This window comes from Acinonyx jubatus, chromosome B3, assembly GCF_027475565.1.
Source record: "Acinonyx jubatus isolate Ajub_Pintada_27869175 chromosome B3, VMU_Ajub_asm_v1.0, whole genome shotgun sequence".
Taxonomy (NCBI): Eukaryota; Metazoa; Chordata; class Mammalia; order Carnivora; family Felidae; genus Acinonyx; species Acinonyx jubatus.
In genome coordinates this window covers 58026976-58047872 of record NC_069386.1, presented here as the reverse complement: position 1 = coordinate 58047872, position 20897 = coordinate 58026976, and the positions used below count along the sequence as shown (strand labels likewise).

The 20897-nt window shown below is 39.1% G+C and overlaps 1 protein-coding gene and 1 pseudogene across 3 annotated transcripts in view; both read left to right on the top strand.

Annotated features, from left to right (window-relative positions):
• Window positions 1-532: 532 nt before the first annotated feature.
• The window catches only part of GOLM2 (golgi membrane protein 2), a 105388-nt gene continuing 85023 nt past the window's right edge, over window positions 533-20897 (top strand). For 2 of the 3 annotated variants that reach the window (XM_015064827.3, XM_015064825.3), the window contains exon 1: window positions 534-1185. In XM_015064827.3, the coding sequence (XP_014920313.2) occupies window positions 859-1185 (327 nt within the window). In that variant the 5' untranslated portion in view covers window positions 534-858. Of the gene's footprint in view, window positions 1186-20897 lie in introns of all 3 variants that reach the window. The other variant, XM_015064826.3, reaches the window with a different exon arrangement.
• LOC128315958 (60S ribosomal protein L23a-like) lies at window positions 9659-12847 on the top strand (annotated as a pseudogene).

Below are 20897 nucleotides of genomic sequence, written 5' to 3'. Positions count from 1 at the left end.
CCTTGGAAACCTGGCTGGCACCACCCCGTTCAGTTATAAAGCTTAGTTTTTCTTGATTTGTCTTTGTAATATCGGGAGCACCATTATTTTATGGTATTTGTTGTTTACTCTCCACATCGTCAGCACAGACGAGAAAATCTATCTACTGAAGCAAGTACAGAGCCCTTCTAGTCGCCCTTTCTGTCGCATCTCACCGACTGTTATCCCTACAAAGCGGTCGCAACCGCAGATGTCCTCAAAGACGAAAACTCGCACGAGAGTCAGGGTAGGGTAGGCACTCCCTGGACCTTGGGTCAAGGGAATCAGGGTAAAAAATTGAAGAGATTCGAATTCAGGTACAAGAGCTAACACAAAGCGCCAAAATTAACACAACACTCTTCCCAACAGAGATAACACTCGCGAGATAAGACTGCAAAGGGCGAGAGAAACTCACTTTCTCGCGAGAAGAGGGGGCCTCGGCGGAAACTAGGCAATGGCCCCCTAAGCGACCCCGACCCAGCCAATGGGCGGGGCCAGAGTTAAATCCGCCCCCTTCCGGCACCTTTCCCCGCCCCCCAGCCCTGAGGTGTTGGGTCTCGGGTGCAGGCGGCTGGGTTCTCCTGGTTCTACCCGGATTGTGCAGGATCGTTTTCAAAGCTTTGGGAACACGCTTTGGCCTGATTTGAGGAGGGGGGGCGGGGAGGGGCCTGCGGCTTGCGGCCCCGCCCCCTTCTCCGGCTCTCAGGCAGGCAGATTGGCCCGCCTCCTCCTTCGGCCGGCCCTGGGGCCGCGTCCCCCAGGCAACTCAGCTACTGAGGCCTGAGATTCTGGCCGCAGGTGTCCGCGGCGAGGCCCCAGGGCACAGCCTAGTTCGACCCCATGGTGGGTTTCGGGGCTAACCGGCGGGCCGGCCGCCTGCCCTCCTTCGTGTTGGTGGTGCTGCTGGTGGTGATCGCGGTCCTCGCCTTCAACTACTGGAGTATCTCCTCCCGCCACGTCCTGCTTCAGGAGGAGGTGGCGGAGCTGCAGGGCCAGGTCCAGCGCACCGAGGTGGCCCGTGGGCGCCTGGAGAAGCGCAATTCGGACCTCCTGCTCTTGGTGGACTCGCACAAGAAACAGATCGACCAGAAGGAGGCCGACTACGGCCGCCTCAGCAGCCGGCTGCAGGCCAGGGAGGGCCTGGGGAAAAGATGCGAGGATGACAAGGTAAGGACGAGCCCTCTCCTCTCAGTCCTCCTACTTTCCTTTAACCCGGCGTAGGGGCATTAGCCTACCGCGGCTGCTTTATGCCTTCCGGGATTGCAGCCTTGGAGGCTCCCCTTACCGCCAGTAACCCTTTTTCTATCAGACTTTTCCCGGTTTATCACTGCCACGTTCTCCAGTCGCTACCAGGCGAAACTGGCCACAAGTTCTGGTTCTCAAATGTGGCCTGTGTGTGGATACCGCCTGTTCTCCAAGCTCAGCTGCTGAGCTGGCAGTAGCAGTCATCTGGCCTATGTGGCTGCCTTAGGTTTACAGATACACAAATCTGGAGACTGCCAGGTTTGGTGTAGGTATTGTTACCTTATCCTTATTCCGTGCACACTGATCAATATTAATTTCTTCGTTTAAAGAATGGGCCTCCTCAGACTCCTGTACCTATGTATATTTTAAGCAGTATGATTTTTATTAACCTCTGTAGGTGGATATATTAAGTAGTTGAAGAATCAGATGCTACAGCCTTTTTTTTTTTTTTTTTTTTTTTTTTTGTGATCAAAACGTTATGATAAATGGGCCCTGGAGCCGTATATGAGCCACACTTGTGACTTTGGCATAGTTAATGCAAAATTATGTACTCAATTTGAATTGTTGATGAAATTAACCAAAAAGGAAGGATCTATAATAATGTTATAAAGCAACAGAATCTCGTGTCAGTGTCCTTGCTATTCTTGAAAGAAATAAAAATGAAAATTTCCATGCTTAAGTAGCTCTTAGGGTTGGTGTTTTATGCAGATGGAATGCCGTACAAAGTTTAAATTTAAAAAGTTTAAAGCTGTACTGTAACCAGACCTGCTACTAGTCTTTTTTCTCACCAGCATATTGGAGTTATATTATTATTTTTTATGTTAAATGTTTGGTTTTTTTGAGAGAGAGTGAGAGAGAGAGAGTGTGTGTGTGCCTGTGTCCACGCGCGCCCACGAATGAGCAGGGGAGAGGCAGAAAGAGAGAGAGAGAGACAGAGAATCCCAAGTAGCATCCGCACTGTCAGCAGAGCTGGTCGCGGGGCTCGAACTCAGGAACCATGAGATCATGACCTGAGCTGACATCAAGAGTCCAACGCTCAACTCACTGAGCCACCCAGGCGCCCCTGAAGTTACGTTATAAATTTATGACTTACGCCACTTCTGTTGGTATAGCAGAGTTGTGGAAATTTATGGGTGGGCTAAGTAGATGCCTTTTTTTTTTTCTGGACCCTTCTTTGGTAATCTTCACATTGTTTTCTGTGTGTTCCTAAGCTTTTATTTTGTATATAAAAATCATTTATAGTAAGTCGTTATAAATTAAAATCCCATGAGCTCCCAACTTCCCTATTGTCACTTGCCTACACCTTCTTATTACATGCAGATTGGGGCCCTTAGTTAATTGCAGCTCTGTAACCCTCTGCTTTCCCCCACAACAGACATCCTCTGACAGGAGCAACAGATCAGCAAATTTATACCCTTGCTATATACACTGAACTCTAAAGACTGAAAAATTCTCTTGAGTGGAGTAGGAAGAAATCTATGAAATTTTTGAGTATTAAAAGAAGGTCTTCAGCTTTGGCTAGGCATTGCTATTCAAATTCTCTCCAAGCTGAGAGGAAAGATGTCTTTTCTAGTCATTTATACTCTGGATTCCATTTCTTCCATCTACTGATCTGTTATTATGTTTCTTTCAGAATGGTTTCACTTTTACCTTCATCCAGGTGCATGTGACCCCATTCTAATTTTTTTTTTTTATTGCTCTATATGCTCCCTTCTCCCAACCAACCAATTTCTTTTTTTACTTTCACTGCTAAACTACAGTTATTGGTGGTCTCTAAATGCTTCATCTACTTCTTTTATCATTTCCATCCTAACCTTTTATATTCTGCCTGTCATCCTTCTTTTCTCCCCCTTTCTGAAGCTATTATTCTCCTAAAGGTCACAAGTGACAGTTTTCCTTGTCCAATCGAAACACTTTTTATTCTCTTTAATATCTCAGTAGTTTAGTTTTGTTGATTGTCTCTTTAGAAACCATCTCCTTTCTTGCTTCTATAATATTGAATTATCCATATTTGCTTCCTACCTTCTTCACTGTATTCTTTATTGGATTTGTTTGTTTGTTTGTTTGTTTGCCTCCAGCCCCCTAATAATGGATTGTATTCTTGGGCCTTTGCCTTTGCCCCCCTTAGAGTAGTATTTCTCAAAATGGTGTTAAACAGAATACTTTCCTAGGAATTGTTTATAAGTGGTCAGGATTAAAAAAGGAAAGAGATTTTTTCAAGATAAATGTTAAATACTGTAAGTAGAGGGGGCGCCTGAAGGGCTCAGTTGGTTAAGTTTCCTCCTGTTGATTTCAGTTCAGGTCATGATCTCATGGTTCAAGTCAGAGCTGACAGTGAGGAGTCTGCTTGGGATTCTCTCTCCCTCTTTCTCTCCTCCTCCTCTGCACTTGCTCGCTCTCTCTCAAAATAAATAAATAAACCTAAAGCACTGTAAATACTATAAGTAGAATATACTCTTCTTAGAGTTCATAATGCCTGCTGGTGTATAAAGGCTCTGAGGAATCTGTTGGTTAATAAGGCTGTTTAATTTTGTTTCACCTAGTCTCTCAGTTTATTTGATCACAGATTACTATTTTCATGGCCTACTTGTTATCATGGTACAGAAGAATCCAGCAAAGCATTGAGAAATGTTGCCCTAGGTATCTTAACTACTTCTGTTTAATTTTATGCAACTGGCTCGCAAATCTAAATCTCTTACTTGTGTGTCAGTTTCATATTTTGAGCTAGCGATAGCATCTTTGTTGGAGTGTGTATGCATGTTTACTCTTTGAGCTGCTAACAGAAAGGGTCATGTTGGTCTAGATGAGCTGTAGATGAAATTTATCTGTTAGAGGTCTTTTATTTATTGCCTCTACTCCCTTGATATCTGGGGAAGTATATGGTATCTTAAAAAAACATTTCAAGCTTTGAAGACTGCAGATACAGCTTAGAAATCTAATTCAGTTTCTAGCTCTGATGTTGGGCAAGTTATTTAACTACTTTGGATTCATTTCCTCATCTGTAAGATGGAGAGCTTAGTTAGTACTTACCTAGGTATTATACAGATCTGAGATCACATGTATGTAGAAGTATCAAACTTGACATGTTACAAATCAGATTGTAGAAAAAACAAAGCCTGAAACTTTCTTATTTTCTATAACAGATCTAAAATTCCCTCTGGGTGGTGATAGTGTTGGAGGAAGAAGTAAATTGGACAATGAAAAGTGTGTCTTCTATTTTAAAACGGATTTATTCATTTAATGTATTCTCTTGAGTAAAGGCTCTGCCTTTCAGGGTTTTTACCTACAGACACTGGTGGTGGCCTGCTCAGTATCCATTCACACCCCCCTTCATTTTTGCAGACCAGCCCTATTTTGTTTGGTATATATACTTGCCTTTGTGATTCAGGAGTAAGTCCTGATTGGTCTAAAGTGATTATGGTAATTTCATTATTCTTCCTACTGATTAATTTAGGAAGGAGCTTATGATGTGTGGCTGGTGAGTTGTGAGGGGAAGTTTCCGAATTCCTTAAAAGAATCGCACTTGCATCTCTATGGTATTCTTACCCCAAATCTAAAATCCTTAGTCTAATCACAAGAAAGCATCAGACAGACTCATACTGAGAGACAGTCTAGAAAATATCTGACAAGAATCCTTCAAGAGTCTCACTTGAAGAGGTGGTCTTTTCTGCTGCCAGATGTTGTGCCTTCTGCATGTGATACCTGAAATGGAGACAACCAGAGTGCCAGGAGAGTTAGCTAGAGAATGAATGAGGCACTGAACATTATGGAGTAGAATGTTGCAATAGAATATTGGTACTTGTTATGTGAGATACAAAATGTTTCCTTATTGTTTAAGTCAGTCAGGTTGAGATTTCCTTAATTGCATCCTAAGGTGTCCTGTTAACATTCTCATTGTCAGGGTAGTGTCTGAGGGGTGGGTTAAGTTTCATATGTTCCCAAGGCAATGTGGGTAGTGACCTCAGATCTGCATATTTTGGGGGTCTTCAGTGGTCTTTATCTTATCAATAGTGTCTTTATCAAAGTATCAACACTGGTGTTTGGATGACTGACACTAGGTACTTTTACTCTTTTTGGAGATCATGATCCTATGGAGGCATCACCCCCTGTATACTCCCCTCTTCCCAATAGATGTTCCACACCAAAAGTTCTTTTGCCCTGCTGAGATGCCTTATGTATGATGTGTGGATAGGGAGTGTTGGCAAGGTAGTCCCTTGCTCAGGCTATCTTCTTCTTCTTCTTCTTTTTTTTTTTTTTTTTAATTTTTTAAAACATTTATTTATTTTTGAGAGAGAGAGACAGAATGTGAGCAGGGGAGGAGCAGAGAGAGAGGGACACAGATCTGAAGCAGGTTCCAGGCTCTGAGCTGTCAGCACAGAGCCTGATGTGGGGCTCGAACTCACGAACCGTGAGATCATGACCTGAGCCGAAGTCGGATGCTCAACCGACTGAGTCACCCAGGCGCCCCTCTTCTTCTTTTTTTAATAAACATTTATTTTAGAACAATTTTAGATACATGGAATTATTGCAAGAGGGTTCCCATATACCCCACACCTAGTATTTCCTGTTATTAGCATCTTACATTGCTATGGTACATTTGTCATAATTAATGAACCCCTTTTGATACATTGTTATTAACTACAGTCTATACTTTATTCCAGTTTCCTCATTTTTTCCCTCATGTCTTTTTTCTGTTCCAGGATCCCATCCAGAGTACCACATTACGTTTAGTCATTATGTGTCTGTAGGTTCCTTTTGGTTCTGACAGTTTATTCTTGATGACTTTGACAGTTTTAAGGATTACTGGTCAGATATTTCTCAACTGGGACTTGTCTGATGCTTTTCTCAGGATTAGATTGGGATTGTGGTTTTTATGGTTTTGGGGAAGAAGACCACAGAGGTAAAGTGTAATTCTTAATTACATCATATTAATGGTATATCTCTCAAAATGACTTATCACTGTTGATGTTAACCTTGATCACCTGGCTTGATCTGTTTGTCAGGTTTCTCTGCCTGTTTGTCAGGTTTCTCTACTGTAAAGTACCATAAAATTAGTCTTTTTTTCTCCTTTTCCATACTGTACTCTTTGGAAGGAAGTTGCTATGTGTAGCCTGCACTTAGTGGGGAATTATACTCTACCTCCTTAAGGTCAGAGTATCTACATAAATCATTTGGAATTCTTCTGTGTGGACCTTTGTCTCTTTTCCTTCATTTATTAATTTATTCAATCATTTATTTATATTAGTATGGACTCATGGATATTTATTTTATACTTTAAGTTATAATCCAATGCCATTGTATTTATTCTTTTGCTCAAATTGTTATAATTTTTACCACTGGGAGTTCTTTGAGTTGCCTTCTGTATCCCTTTTGACATAATACCCATCACTGTGACATGCTCCCTACTTGCTTTCTGGCACTACAAGATGCTTCCAGGTCATCTTATATATTTCCTGCCCCAGTCCTAGAATCAGCAATTTCTCCAAGGAGTCTTTGTTCCTTTTATTGGAAAATAGTATTAGAGACTAAGATCTAGGTGCTAGGTGTGCTCACTGCTACTGTCAGGCTAGCTTTGGAAATCTAGGAATCCCTGCTCCAAAGGAATTAGAAAGGTGATGTTGGACTTCTTCCAATTTATTATACTATCCTGCCATTTTCAACCTGTTAGAATACAGAAATAACTTAAGGGAGCTTAAGTTGTCCAGTGAAGTAAGAAGCAAGCCCTACTTCTCTGGGATTCCCCCATATTTTATCTTATTTTTTGCCTTCTCCTAAAGGAGTCCCCCCTAGAGGGTTGTATTAGTTTGCTAGGACTCCCATATACAATGCTACAGACTGGATTGGTAAAAACAACAGAAATTTATGTTGTCACAGTTCTGGAGTCTGAAAGTCCAAGGTTGAAGTACAACAGATTGGTTTCGTCTGGGCCCTCTCTCCTTGGCTTACAGATGGCTGCCTCTTGCTGTTCTGTTATTACATGTTTGTTCCCCTTTGCACACGAATCCCTGGCATCTCTTCCTCTGCTTAGAAGGACACCAGTCACAGTGGGTTTAGGGCCCCACCCTAATGACCTCATGTTAACTTAATCACCTCTTTAAAGACCTTATTTCCAAATAGGTTACATTCTGAGGTTCTGGGATTTGAGGCTTCAATATATGGATTTGGGGGGAATCTGTGACACGCACAATGCCTTTTTTTCCTCTTTGTGTCAGAAAGGGCCTTCCTTCTCCTTCCTGTGTGTAAGAGCATTTTTCTGATCTGAACTTGAATTCTTCCAATGTATAATTTACATTAAAGCTGTATGGTCCACATGAGCCAAGTCAAGTTCTTGATAATTAAAAGGAGTCATTATAATGTAGAAACAGACCTCCCCCAAATTGTTGCATTATTACAAATGCAAAATAAAAAGTCAGTTTTGAGGTTTGAAGTGGAATAATAAATAGTCTCTTTTCCCTTTAACAACCACAATCTTCCCTGAGGCAGTATATACCTTTGTTTAAATAGGGAAAAGGTAATGTGCCAGAAAGGAGGATGAGAAACATATTACTTTTTTTTCCTCCAAAAAATATCCTTAGCATGTGTGTGTGTGTGTGTGTGTGTGTGTGTGTGTACAATGCTCAGACACATACGAAATGTGTATATGTAAAACCTTGGCACAGTGGATGTCTATTACTGTGGAACTGTGGACTCGACTCTTGGCACTGCCATTTAGTATGTGTATAACATTGAGCAAATGACTTAATGTCTCTGTGTCTCACTTTGCTCATCTGTAAAATGAGGACAATAATAATTACCTCTCATTCTTAAAAGTTTAAATGAATAAATCATTACCATGCTCAGAATAATGCCTACTATATAGTAGAAAGAAAGAGAGATAGAAAGAAAAAGAAAGAAATGTTTAGTAAGTGTTGTATTAGCCACTATTATTCCATATCTACTTCCTTATTCCACAGCTACACCCTGCCTTCTCTCCAGGATGAAGAGAGTTCCTGCCCAACATCCTGTCCCACCTCCAGCCTACCTGCCTCACCCTTTGGTCCTGGTTGTTTGACTTTTTCTCCTACCCCATTTCCTGGTCCATTTTTAGTTAGGCTTAGTTCACTCCTCCCATATTTTCCTTAACAGGCTCCCTGGAGGCCTGCCTGTTCCTCTGTGATTTAAGGATCAGCCTTCTACAGTTCTTTTAACATGCTGCCTCTGGTAATTCCTGCCTTTGCCTCTGTTTCACCAGTCATAATCTGCCAAATTCTAGCTGTAATTTAATTGCTACTTCAAATTATTCATAAACCATACAAATTCATACTTCCTCTCCAAACTATATTCCTTTTATACTTTCTTGATCATGCAACCATTATTGAGAATGAAGTTAGGAAAAAAAAAAAAAAAGACAGAGGTTAGAAATTTTGGTGTCGTCTTTGATTCCTAGCATCTCATATTCAGTGATTCAACATACAGAGGAGTTCCTTGATCAAATTGAGCTAAAAAACATCACTCTGGTAGCAGAATAGAGAATTGATTGAAAAGGAAGCAGCAGTAGCTTCCTAACTAGTCTCCTTGCCTAGGTCTCTATTTCTTTCATTCTGTTCTCTCCCTTAAGCAAATCTGATCTTCCTCAAACCTTACTTTCAGAGGGCTTATATCACTGCATTAATTATGATGTCTAACCTTTAATGTCTTCCATGAAGTGGCCTTAACTACCTTGTCTCCCACTATCTCCTGACTCAAAGTGTGATACAGACATGTTGTTTTGCTTACTTTTGTCTTCCCACCTGCCTTTCTGTGTCATGTTAATTCCTGTTTTTTGTACTTTTGTTCCTTTTCTTAGTCTCTTACCTCTTTTCTGTGTATGTATTCTATCATCTTTTGCCCAGCTTTTGATCTATGTCCGAGACTTCTGACCCAGGGCATGCTTTTCCTTCCTTATACACTCTTTACACTTACTGACTGAGCCACACTATTTATTTTGTTTTTCATTTTCACTAGTAGTTTCTTGTATGTTAACGTTGTCTTCTCAACAAAATTTTAAGTTCCTTGAGGAAGGAGCAGATTAAAATTTTTTTCCTATGGGCTCTTTATTTTTTTCAATGCTTATTTATTTTTGAGAGAGGCAGAGTGCAAGTGGGGGAGGGGCAGATAGAGAGGGAGACACAGAATCCAAAGCAGGCTCCAGGCTGCAAGCTGTCAGCAAGAGCCTGGGTGCGGGGCTCGAACCCATGAACTATGAGATCATGACCTGAGTTAAAGTTAGACGCTTAACCGACTGAGCCACCCAGGTGCCCTTCCTGTGGGTTCTTAATAGTCCATAGTGCTGATACATAGTGTTATGGGTTACTGGATTAGTGTGGACCCTAATCCAATGTCTTGTATCCTTGTATCCTTGTATCCAAATGAGGGTATTTGGACATGGTTACACAAAGACACACAGAAAAGAAGGCCATGAATTGATGGAGGCCTTGACTGGAGTGATAAATCTATAATCCTTGAATGACAAGGATTGCTAGCAATCACTAGAAGCTAAGAAAAAGGAAAGAAAGGATCTTTCCCTAGAATCTTCAAAGAGAAAGTGTGGCCCTCTTAATTTTAGACTTCTAGCCTCCAGAATTATGAGGAAATAAATTTCATTTGTTTTAAGTTTTAAGTGCCACTGAGTTTGTGGTGCTTTGTTATGACAACGCTAGGAAAAAACTAATACAAGCGTCAATAAAAACTCCAGCAGACTTTTTGTTATTGAAACTGACAAGCTGATTCTAAAATGTATCTGAAGGGGCACCTGGGTGGCTCAGTCGGTTGGGCATCCGACTTCAGCTCAGGTCATGATCTCGTGGTCTGTGGGTTCGAGCCCCACGTCGGGCTCTGTGCTGACAGCTCAGAGCCTGGAGCCCGTTTCAGATTCTGTGTCTGCTTCTTTCTCTGACCTTCCCCCGTTCATGCTCTCTCTCTGTCTGAAAAATAAATAAATGTTAAAAAAAATTTTTTTTTAAATAAAATGTATCTGAAAATGCAAACAACATAGAATAGCCAAAGCAGTTTACAAAAAAAAAAAAAAAAAAAAAAAAGAACAAAGTTGGAATGGGGAAACAAAAGAACAATAACTGCCACCTTACAACATATACAAAATTAACTTGAATCACAGACCTAAATGTAAAAGGTGAAACTATGAATCTTTTAGAAGTTAACACAAGAGAAAATATTTGTGACTTAGGATAGGAATGGATTTTTGAGGGCACAAAAAGCATGAACGTAAGGAAAAATATTGGTAAATCAGTCCATCAAAATTAAAAACTCAAAAAGCACTATTTTTTAAAAGAAAAAAAGCAAGACACAGATTGGAAGACATATTCACAGTATATTTAACAGACAGAAAAATTATTTAAGAATGTATAAAAACTTCCTAAATCTCCATAAAAAGAAGATAACCCATGGGGAAAATGGGTGAAGAAGAGTGGGAGGTACACTTCTGGTTATGGAATGAATAAGTCAAAGGGATTAAAAAGTACAGTATAGGGAATATAGTCAATGGTAGTGTTATATAGCATTGTTTGGTGACAGATGGTAGCTATACCTGTCATGAACACAGCATAATTGTCCTGATCATTATGTTATATACTCGAAACTAATGTAACATTATGTGTCAATTATACTTCAATAATAAATAAATAAATAAATAAATAAATAAATAAATAAATAAGACAACCCAATTTTTAAAAATGAGCAAAAGATTTGAATGGATTTTTCATCAAAGAAGACTGGTGATGGCAAATAAGCATATGAAAAGGTGCTCAATGTCATTAGTCACCAAGAAAATGCAAATTAAAGCCACAGTGGGGCACTACTCTATACCCATTAAAATGGCCTACACTTTTTTAAAAGTTTATTTATTTATTTTGAGAGAGAGAGTGCGCACGTGAGGGGCATAGAGAGAGGGAGAGAGAGAATCCCAAACAAGCTCCTCACTATCAGTGCAGAGCCTGATGTGGGGCTCAAACTCATGAACTGTGAGATCATGACCTTAGCCAAAATCAAGAATCAGATGCTTAACCGACTAAGCCACCCAGGCACCCCTAAAATGACCTACATTAAAAAGACTTACAGTCTTTTCTCAAGGATGGTGCCAAAGGTGATGAAGGAAGCCCTGCCTCTTCCAAAGCTGAACCCAAAGCAAAGGCTTTGAAGGCCAAGATAGCAGTGCTGAAAGGCGTCCATAGTCACACGCAAAAAAGATCTGCACATCATCTACATTCAGTGGCCCAAGACCTTGCATCTCCAAAGACAGCTGAAATATCCTTGAAAGAGAGCCCCCAGGAGAAACAAGCTGACCACTATGCCATCATCAAGTTCCCCCTGACTACCAAGTCAGCCATGAAGAAAATAGAAAGCAACAACATACTTGTGTTCATTGTGGGTGTCAAGGCCAACAAGCACCAGATCAGACAGGCTGTGAAGAAGCTCTGTGACATTGATGTGGCCAAGGTCAACACTCTGATAATCAGGCCCGATGGAGAAAAGAAGGCATATGTTCAACTGGCTCCTGACTATAATGGTTTGGATGTTGCCAACAAAATTGGGATCATCTAAATTGAGTCCAGCTGGCTAAATCTAAATATAACCTTTTTCACCATAAAAAAAAAAAAGTAAAAAAGACTTACAATACTAAGTATTAGTGTGGATGTAGAACAACTACAATTCTCATTGCTGGTGGGAGTATAAAAGTGTACAACCACTTTGGAAAACTGCTTAGCAGTTTCTTATAAAGTTAATTATATACTTACCATATGACCCAGCCCATTCCACTCCTAGATATTTACCCAAGAGAAATAAAAACATATGACCACACAACAAAAAAATTATACACAAACATCCACAATAGCTATATTAACAAAAGCCTTAAACTAGAAAAAGCCAAATGTCAATCAGCAGGTGAATAGATGAACAAAATGTGATAAATCTGGAGAGTAAAATATTACTCAGCAATAAAAAGGAATGAATTACTGATACACTCAACAATACAGATGAATCCCCAAACCATTATGCTGAAAGAAGCCCAACATAGAACAGTACATACTTATGATTCCATTTATATAAGTATTGTAGAAAAAGGAAACTAATCTATAGTGATAGAAAACAGAACAGTTGTCACCTGAGGTCAGAGGTGGAGGAATGGATGACAAAGGAATGAAAGGAAACTTTGAGGGGGTGGTAAAAATGTTTTCTATCTTGATTGTAGTAGTGGTTACACAGTTGTATAAAGCTGTCACCTGTCATCAAATTATATGCTTTATATAGATGCAATCTGTGGTACGTAAATTATAGGGCAGTGAAGTTGTTTAAAGATAATTAAAACATGTCGTGGAGATGACTGGATGGCTCAGTTGTGAGCATCCAGTTCTTCATTTCGGCTCAGGCTGTGATCCCAGGATCATGGGATTGAGTCTCATGTTGGGCTCTTTGCTGAGCTTGGAGCCTGCTTAAGATTCTCTCTTTTTCCCTCTGCTCCTCTCTGCTACCTCCATGCATTCTCTCTCTCTCTCTCTCTCTCTCTCCCTCCCTCTCCCTCTCCCTCTCCCTCTCCCTCTCCCTCTCCCCCCCTCTCCCCTCTCCCTCTCCCCCCCTCTCCCCCTCTCCCTCTCCCCCCCTCTCCCCCTCTCCCCCTCTCCCCCTCTCCCCCTCTCCCCCTCTCCCCCTCTCCCCCTCTCTCTCAAAAAAAATTAATAAAATAAATACATACATACATAAATATGTAAATGAATGAATGAATAAGACATGTCATAAAAGGAGGGCAAGAAGCCAGTCAATGCCTTCCTATTGCTCTTAACATAGCTTACAAATCTTTTTACAGTCTGACTCTAGCCTTGCACTCCAGCATTCAAATATTATTAATTCTCCCTTTAGTTCCCTCCAGTGCACATACTGAACTTTTACATCCTGAAACCTCCAGGGCTTTTCCTATTCTGCTTTGAAACATTCAGTGTCCTCTATTCAAAACTGTCTTCTCATCTGTTCTAAGCTTCTTATTCCTCCAAACCTCTGTCTCTTTCTTTACCTCATTTCAGCCTCATCTTTTTTTTTAGGACTCAGCTAAAACTGTCTTTCTCAAGAATGTCTTCCCCCAAACCCTTAGTTTGGGTTAGGTCTTCCCCTCATAGTCCCTGCTCAACTGTAAGCTCTCTAATCACGTATACTGTGTCTGTCTCTCATTCACTGCTGTATCCACAGTACGTAGCATAGGTACTGCCCCCCAAAAGAAACTCAAACATTTGATGAATAAATGAAATTAGGGTTAAAGATGGAAGTACAGAGTATATAAACATTGAATAGGAGAGGGTTAGGATGAGAGAAAATGGGTGTTATTGAAGCTAAGGAATAAAAGTTTCAAGAAGGAAGGACAGATCAGTACAAAATTGCTAAAGAGAGTCTAGTTTAAAAGTGAAAAATGTTAGTTGAAGAGGCTTTAGTTAATCATCAAATGGGAAAAAATTTTGCCTCAAGGTGAATTTAAATTAGATATATAGGATTGAAATTATAAGGTACAAGTACATCATTTTATATTAAATACAAAAATGCTTCCTGTAGATAAGTTTTGAAGTCATCCTTGGGGGGAAGCACCTAGTTTGCCAGAGAGAAAGAATCAGGCATGGAAGGCAACTGAGGCAACATTGTTCAAAGGAGGAGCTACCTGACCAGGAAAAAATAGGGTAAGAAAGTTAGATAAAGTTAGTTAGGAGTCAGAAAGAGAACCTTGAAGCACTGTGGGAAACTGAAATATACTGCATAACTAGACTGTGCCTAGAGGGAATGCTGGATTTTCAGTCAAAGGAAATGTTAATTTTCTTCCAAGGAAGAGGCTAAAATGGGGAAACCTTAGGTCTTCAGCCACAAAAAATAGTTCTTGCTTAATGAAGTCACAGTTCACAAAGTTCTCCTTATCACTCAGAGGACAGATACTACATGCTACACTAAGAATTGTTTCTTTTCCTCTATGAATTGGGTAGAAGGAAGCTCTTGAATGTCCTTTTACCTTTTCTCTGCATAACTAAATCCTAGCCATCAATTTTCAAGAATCAATATAATTAACATGGGAGCAAATTGAAAGAAATACGAAAATAAGAAAGGGAGACAAAAAAGAAAAGTAGGGACAGTTTTCTAAGATCTTAGTATATAGTAAGTGCTCAATACATTTTTGTCAATTTAATTAATATATTTGGGTTTTTGAAGAAAGCAATACAAGACCAAATTTCTTCAAGACTAACTGTACCACTGTACCCAGAAAAGAAAGGAACTAACATTATAAAATGGCAAACTCTGTACTGGTGGACAGACTTTTACATATTTTATTTCATTGATCCTCCTCATTTTATGAATGAAGAAACAGGCTTAAGAGAGATAAAAGAAGGGCAGAATTCTAAATTCAGGTCTGTTTGATTCTAACAACACTTGTTCTTTCCAGTAAACTATATTGGCACACAGTATTTTATACATGTGTTTAAAAATATATAAAATTACATATATAAAATAAAATTATATAATATTATATAAGAGAACTTATCTCTCCAACAAATTAAATAAATTTTGAGCATTTACTATGTGTATTAGTTGCCCAGAGCTGCTGTAACAAAGTACCACAAACTGGATGGCTTAAAACAACAGACTTGTTATCTTATGGTTTTGGAGAATGGAATTCCAAAATTAAGGTGTTGGCAGGGTTGTGCTCCCCCTGAAGCCTCTAGGGGTAAGATTCTTCTAGCTTCTGATAACATCAAGGGTTCCTTGGGTTGTGGCAGCGTAACTCTGGTCTCTTGTCTCCATCTTCTATGGCTGTCTTTCCAATATGTCTGTGTGTCTTTGTTGTTTTACATGGTGTTTTCTTCCCTAATCTGTTTTCTCTTCTTATAAAGATACTGGTCATAATGGATTAAAGCCTATCCTAATCCAGTATAACTTCATTTTAACTTGATTACATCTGCAATGACTGTTTCTAAGTAAGGGTCATTCAAAGGTACTGGAGGGTTAGGAGTTCAACCCTTTTGGGGACACAGTTCAACCCACAGTAAATCTATAAATCAATTTGGAGTGAATTGAATCTTAATTCAATATTGAATATTTCAATCCATGTATATGGTGTTTCTCTATTTTTTAGCCTTCTTTAAATTCTTGCAACGTTTTATATAAAATTCCCAGTATTTAGGACTCCTACATATTTTACTATACTTATTTCTAAGTATTTCATGTACTTGATGCTATCAAAAATGGAATTATATCTTTTATTCAGTTTTCTACTTGTTCTTTGCAAGTGTGTAGAAATGCTCTTAATTTTTGTATATTGATCATTTTGCTGCACTAGAACTCATTAATTGTAGTATTAATGGAATCTAAGGAATTCTAAGGAATCTACCAAAAAAAAAAAAGGCTGCAGTACTCATTAGTAGTAGCTTTTTTTGTAGATTCTGTAGAATTCTCTATATGCATGATCATGTTATCTACAAATAGAGACAGTTTCCCCCCCTTGCCAGTTGGATGGTTTTTATTTTATTTTTCCTTGTCTTATTGCACCAGCTAGGACCTCTAGTACATTAAATAAAATTGGTGAGACTGGATAATCTTGGAGAAAATGCATTTGACAAAGTTTAATACCCATTTGTTGTAAAAACTCTAAGCAAAATTGGAATAGAAGGAAACTTCCTCAAATTCATAAGGGGTATCTATCAAAGCCCCACAGCTAACATATACTTAATGGCGAAAGACTAAATGCTTTCTCCTAAGACCCGAAGCATCAAGAGTTTTGAGTACTTGATCAGATTGAGCTTAAAAGATTACTCTGGCTACAGAATAGATAATTTATCGGAGGGAAGATAATTATGTAATGGAAATAATTACAAGGTTTTTATTTAAAATTTTGTTTAGGGGCACCTGGGTGGCTCAGTTGGTGAAGCATCTGACTCTTGATCTCAGCTCAGTTCATGAACTCACGGTTGGGATTCTATCTCTCCTTCTTTCTGCCCCTCACCTGCATATGTGCTCTCTCTCTCTTTCTCTCTCTCTCTCAAAATAAATAAATAAACTTAAAAATAATTTTTTTTTAAGTAGTGCAGGTAAGACATAATGGAGTCTTTAACTAAACAAAGTGCAATTCTTAACCTGGTCAATACAAGCCTCAGGGAGCATTTTTGTTAGTGCTAATGATGGGGGAGCATTAATGGCATTTAGACATGGAACTAGGAATGGTAGATGTTCTGTAATGGGAGGGAGAGTCCCAACAATGAGGAACTGTCCTGCTTCAAATGTCAGTAGCACCTTGATGGAGAAACACTGGGTTATTAAAGCATAGAAATAGAGTTAAAATTTTGTAATATATTTGATATGCGATGGACATTCAAAGATGGATCCCTTGATAATTGGTTTGTGCAACCCACCAGATGGTGGTGCTATGACTTGAGGTAGGAACCTTAGATTAGAAGTTAGTTTGAGGGGTGCCTGGGTGGCTCAGTCAGTTAAACGTCTGGCTCTTGGTTTTTGCTCAGGTTATGATCTCACAGTTCATGGGTTTGAGCCCTGTGTCGGGCTCTGCACTGGCAGTGTGGAGCCTACTTGGGATTCTCTCTCTCTCTACCTCTCTCTCTGCCCCTTCCCAAATTGCACTGTCTCTGTCTCTCAAAAAAAAGAAAATAAACTTAAAAAAAAAAAAGAAGTTACTTTGAGAGGGACGCCTGGGTGGCTCAGTCAGTTAAATGTCCAACTTTTGTTTTCGGCTCAGGTCATGATCTCACGGTTCCTGGGATTGACCCCTGTGTTGGGCTCTGCCCTGACAGCTTGGAGCCTACTGGAGATTTTCTCTCCCTCTCTCTCTCCCTCTCTCTCTCTCTCTATCTCTCTCAAAATAAATAAAACATTAAAAAAAAAAAAAAAAGCTAGTTCCAGAAAAGTACAAACTTTGGTAAGTTGAGTTTGAGGAATCTGTGAAATATCAAGTAAGTAATTGGAAATATATTTCTGGATCTCAATAGAAAGGATAGGCTAGGGACAGATTTAAATCTGTTATGGTTGTTGATGTCATAGGAATGGTAGGTTGTAGAATAAAATGGTGCATATGTAAGACAGAGCTTTGCGTCAGATAAGGGGATAGTAGAGGAGGAGCAGGTTTGAATGATTGAGAAAGAGTAGCCAGACAGAAAGGAAGAAAAAGCCCCAGATACTGTGGTGTCATATGTAGGCCAAGGGAAAGAGTTTTGAGAGAAAGTTGTCAGTATTAATTGCCATAATTATTTATTTGTAATTGTCTCTCCATATCTAGATTGTGAGCCAGGCATGGCTATATGTTTTATTCATCTTTGTATTCACACGGTTCTTGGCATAACATTACTTAATAGATGTTTAAGATTTTTTTTTTTTTTTTTTTTTTTTTTTTTTTTTTGAGAAAAGAGAGACAGAGTGTGAGCAGGGGAGGGCAGAGAGACAGGGAGCTGAACTGTCAGCACAGAGCCTGGTGCAGGGCTTGAAACCACCAATGGTGAGATCATGACCTGAGCTGAAGTCAGACACTTAACCAACTGAGCCACCTGGGTACCCCTATACATGTTTAAGATTCTTGAGGGCAGGGTCCATCTCTCTTTATCTGCTATGTTTAGAGTACCTGGTTTATACCCAGTTAATAAATAATTACTGAATGGATGACCATATCTGCACATTTATACTGCATCTTTTATTTTGCATCTCTTTGTGTGTGTGTGTGTTTTCCAACTTTATATTGTGAATTTCTTCACTATAAAAATCTGTAAAGCATGTAAACATGTATATATTTGGTACTGTGCCCTATGTGTGTAATATTTAAATAAGTAAATATTTGATGATTGATTCAGCAGTTTGTACTGCCTCTTAGCTAAAGTGTGCATGAATATGTGCTGGGGCTACCATAGATGTTATCCACATATCTGATTACACTACTTTCTGGAAGGCGTGATCAAAATATTCTGACGTAAAACTACTCATTATGAACCCTGTCTTTCTAACATGCATAGAATGTGTCTTTGTAATGTATGCTAGTACTTTAGATTAATATCTTGTTCATGTAGAAACCCAAAAATATTTTTCTGGTTCAATTTAATATTCAAATGAATAGAAGAAAACCTTGGGATTAATTTAGTGGGAATATAGTGAAAAAAATTATTATATATTGCATATCTTCAGGGACTTGTTTCATAAACTGGAAGCTAACTTGAAATAAATTCACACATGGTAAAATGAAATAAGTCATTTTACTGACATAGTGCTTTCTGATTTTTCAAAATTATGTTACATGCAGAAGTCATTTATTTGGGAAAGTATCTTCCATGTGCTAGGTTCTAGGCATAGAAAGATGATAAAATTCAATACTTGTCCTTAAGGAACTCAATCTAATGGGGGAGATGCACATAGAGAAATAATCCATAATGCATGATTAATGCTATGATCGAACTATTTACAAAGGGATTTGAAAGTACAAAAGAATAATTGATTAACTGCTCAGGAAGTGAAGAAAGAAAGGATTCACTGAAGATAAATCCTAATGGATAAAGAGTAGTTCACTAAACTTAGAAAGGGGGAAAGACAAAAGGAACATAAATGAAGGCAGGAAAGATTGAAAGTCTATTGTACCTTCACAGGTCAGGCAGTTCAATAGGAGAATGGCATGTGAGGTACATGGTGGTGAGAAGGAAGGAAATTTGTGGCTGGAGATGAAGGTGTTTAGGGCCAGACCCTTTATTAACATTTTTTTTTTATTGTGGTAAAATATATATAACAAAATTTACTATTTTAACCATTTTTAAGTTTACAATTTAATGACATTAAGTACTTTCACAATGATGTATAACCATTACCACTATCTATTTCTAGAACTTTTATTGTAATGTTTTATTTGAAAGAGAGAGAGACAATCCGAAGCAGGCTCTGTAGTGACAGCAGAGAGCCTGATGCAGGGCTCAAACCCACAAACTGAGAGCGTGATCATGACCTGAGCCAAAGTCCGACACTTAACCAACTGAGCCACTCATGCGCCCCTATTTCTAGATCTTTTAAACCATCCCAAACCAAAACTCTGCACCCATCAGAGCAATAACTGTTCCCATATACCAGCCACTGGTAATCTCTATTCTACTTTTTGTCTCTCTAAATTTGTGTATTCCAGATACTTCATGTAACTGGAATTATACCATATTTGTCCTTTTCTGTCTGGTTTATTTCACTTAGCATAATGTTTTCAAGGTTTATCCATGTTGTAGCATGTATCAGAACTTCATTCCTCTTTATGGCGGAGTAATGTTACCATATATAATTCTGTTTATACATTATCTGTTGATGGACACTTAAGTTGTTTCTACCTTTTGGCTGTTGTGAATAATAATACTACTTTGAACATTGGTATAGAAGTATCTGTTTGAATCTCTGTTTTCAGTTCTTCTGGGTATTTACCTAGGAGTGGAATTGGTGGGTCATATGGTAATTCTATGTTTAACTTTTTGAGAAACCACCAAACTGTTTTTCACAGTAGCTGCAACCAGTGTACATGGTCACTAGCAATGCACAAAGGTTCCAGTTTATTTATCCTCATCAACACATGTTTTGTTTGTTTGTTTGTTTGTTTTGTTTTTGATAATAGCCATCGTACTGGATATGAAGTGGTACCCATTGTGCTTTTGATTTGCATTTCTCTAATGTCTAACAATGTTGAATATTTTTTCATGTGCTTCTTGGCCATTTTTATCTTTGGAGAAGGGTTTGTTCAAGTCCTTTGCCCATTTTTAATTAGATTATTTGTTTTTGCTGAGTTGTAGGAGTTCTTTATATGTTCTAGATATTAAACCCTTATCAGATATATATTTGCAGATATTTTCTCCCTTCTGTGCATTATCTTTTCATTCTGTTGATACCATCCTTTGATGCACAACAGTTTTAAAATTTATTTTTTAAGTTTATTTATTTTTGAGAGAGAGAGAAAAAAAAGCATGAGTGGGGGAGGGGCAGAGAGAGAGGAAGAAAGAGAATCCCAAGCATGCCCTGTGCTGTCAGCACAGAGCCTGATGTGGAGCTTGATCTCATCAACTGTGAGATCATGACCTGAGCCAAAATCAAGAGTTGGATGCTCAACTGACTGATCCACCCAGGTACCCCAGTTAAAATTTTTTTTTAAGTTCACTTATTTATTTTAAGAGAGAAAGAAAGTACAAGTGCATGTGCACCCTTGTGTGCACCTGAGCAGAGGAGGGGCAGGAAGAGAGGGAGAGAGAGGATCCCATGCAGGCTCCTCATTGTCCACACAGAACCTGACACAGGGCTTGAACTCACAAACCATGAGATCATGACCTGAGCTGAAATCAAGAGCCTGACACTGAACCAACTGAGACACCCGGGCACCCCACCAAAGTTTTTAATTTTGATGCAATTCAATTGTATCTATTTTTTCTTTTGTTGCCTATGCTTTTGTTGTCATATTTAAGAAACCACTCCCAGGGGTACTTGGGTGGCTCAGTTGTTTGAGTGTCTGACTTCAGCTCCAATCATGATATCACAGTTTGTGAGTTTGAGTGCCACATCGGGCTTGCTGCTGTCAGCATGGAACCCGCTTTGGATCTTCTGTCCCCACATCCCCATTGATGTTCTCTCTC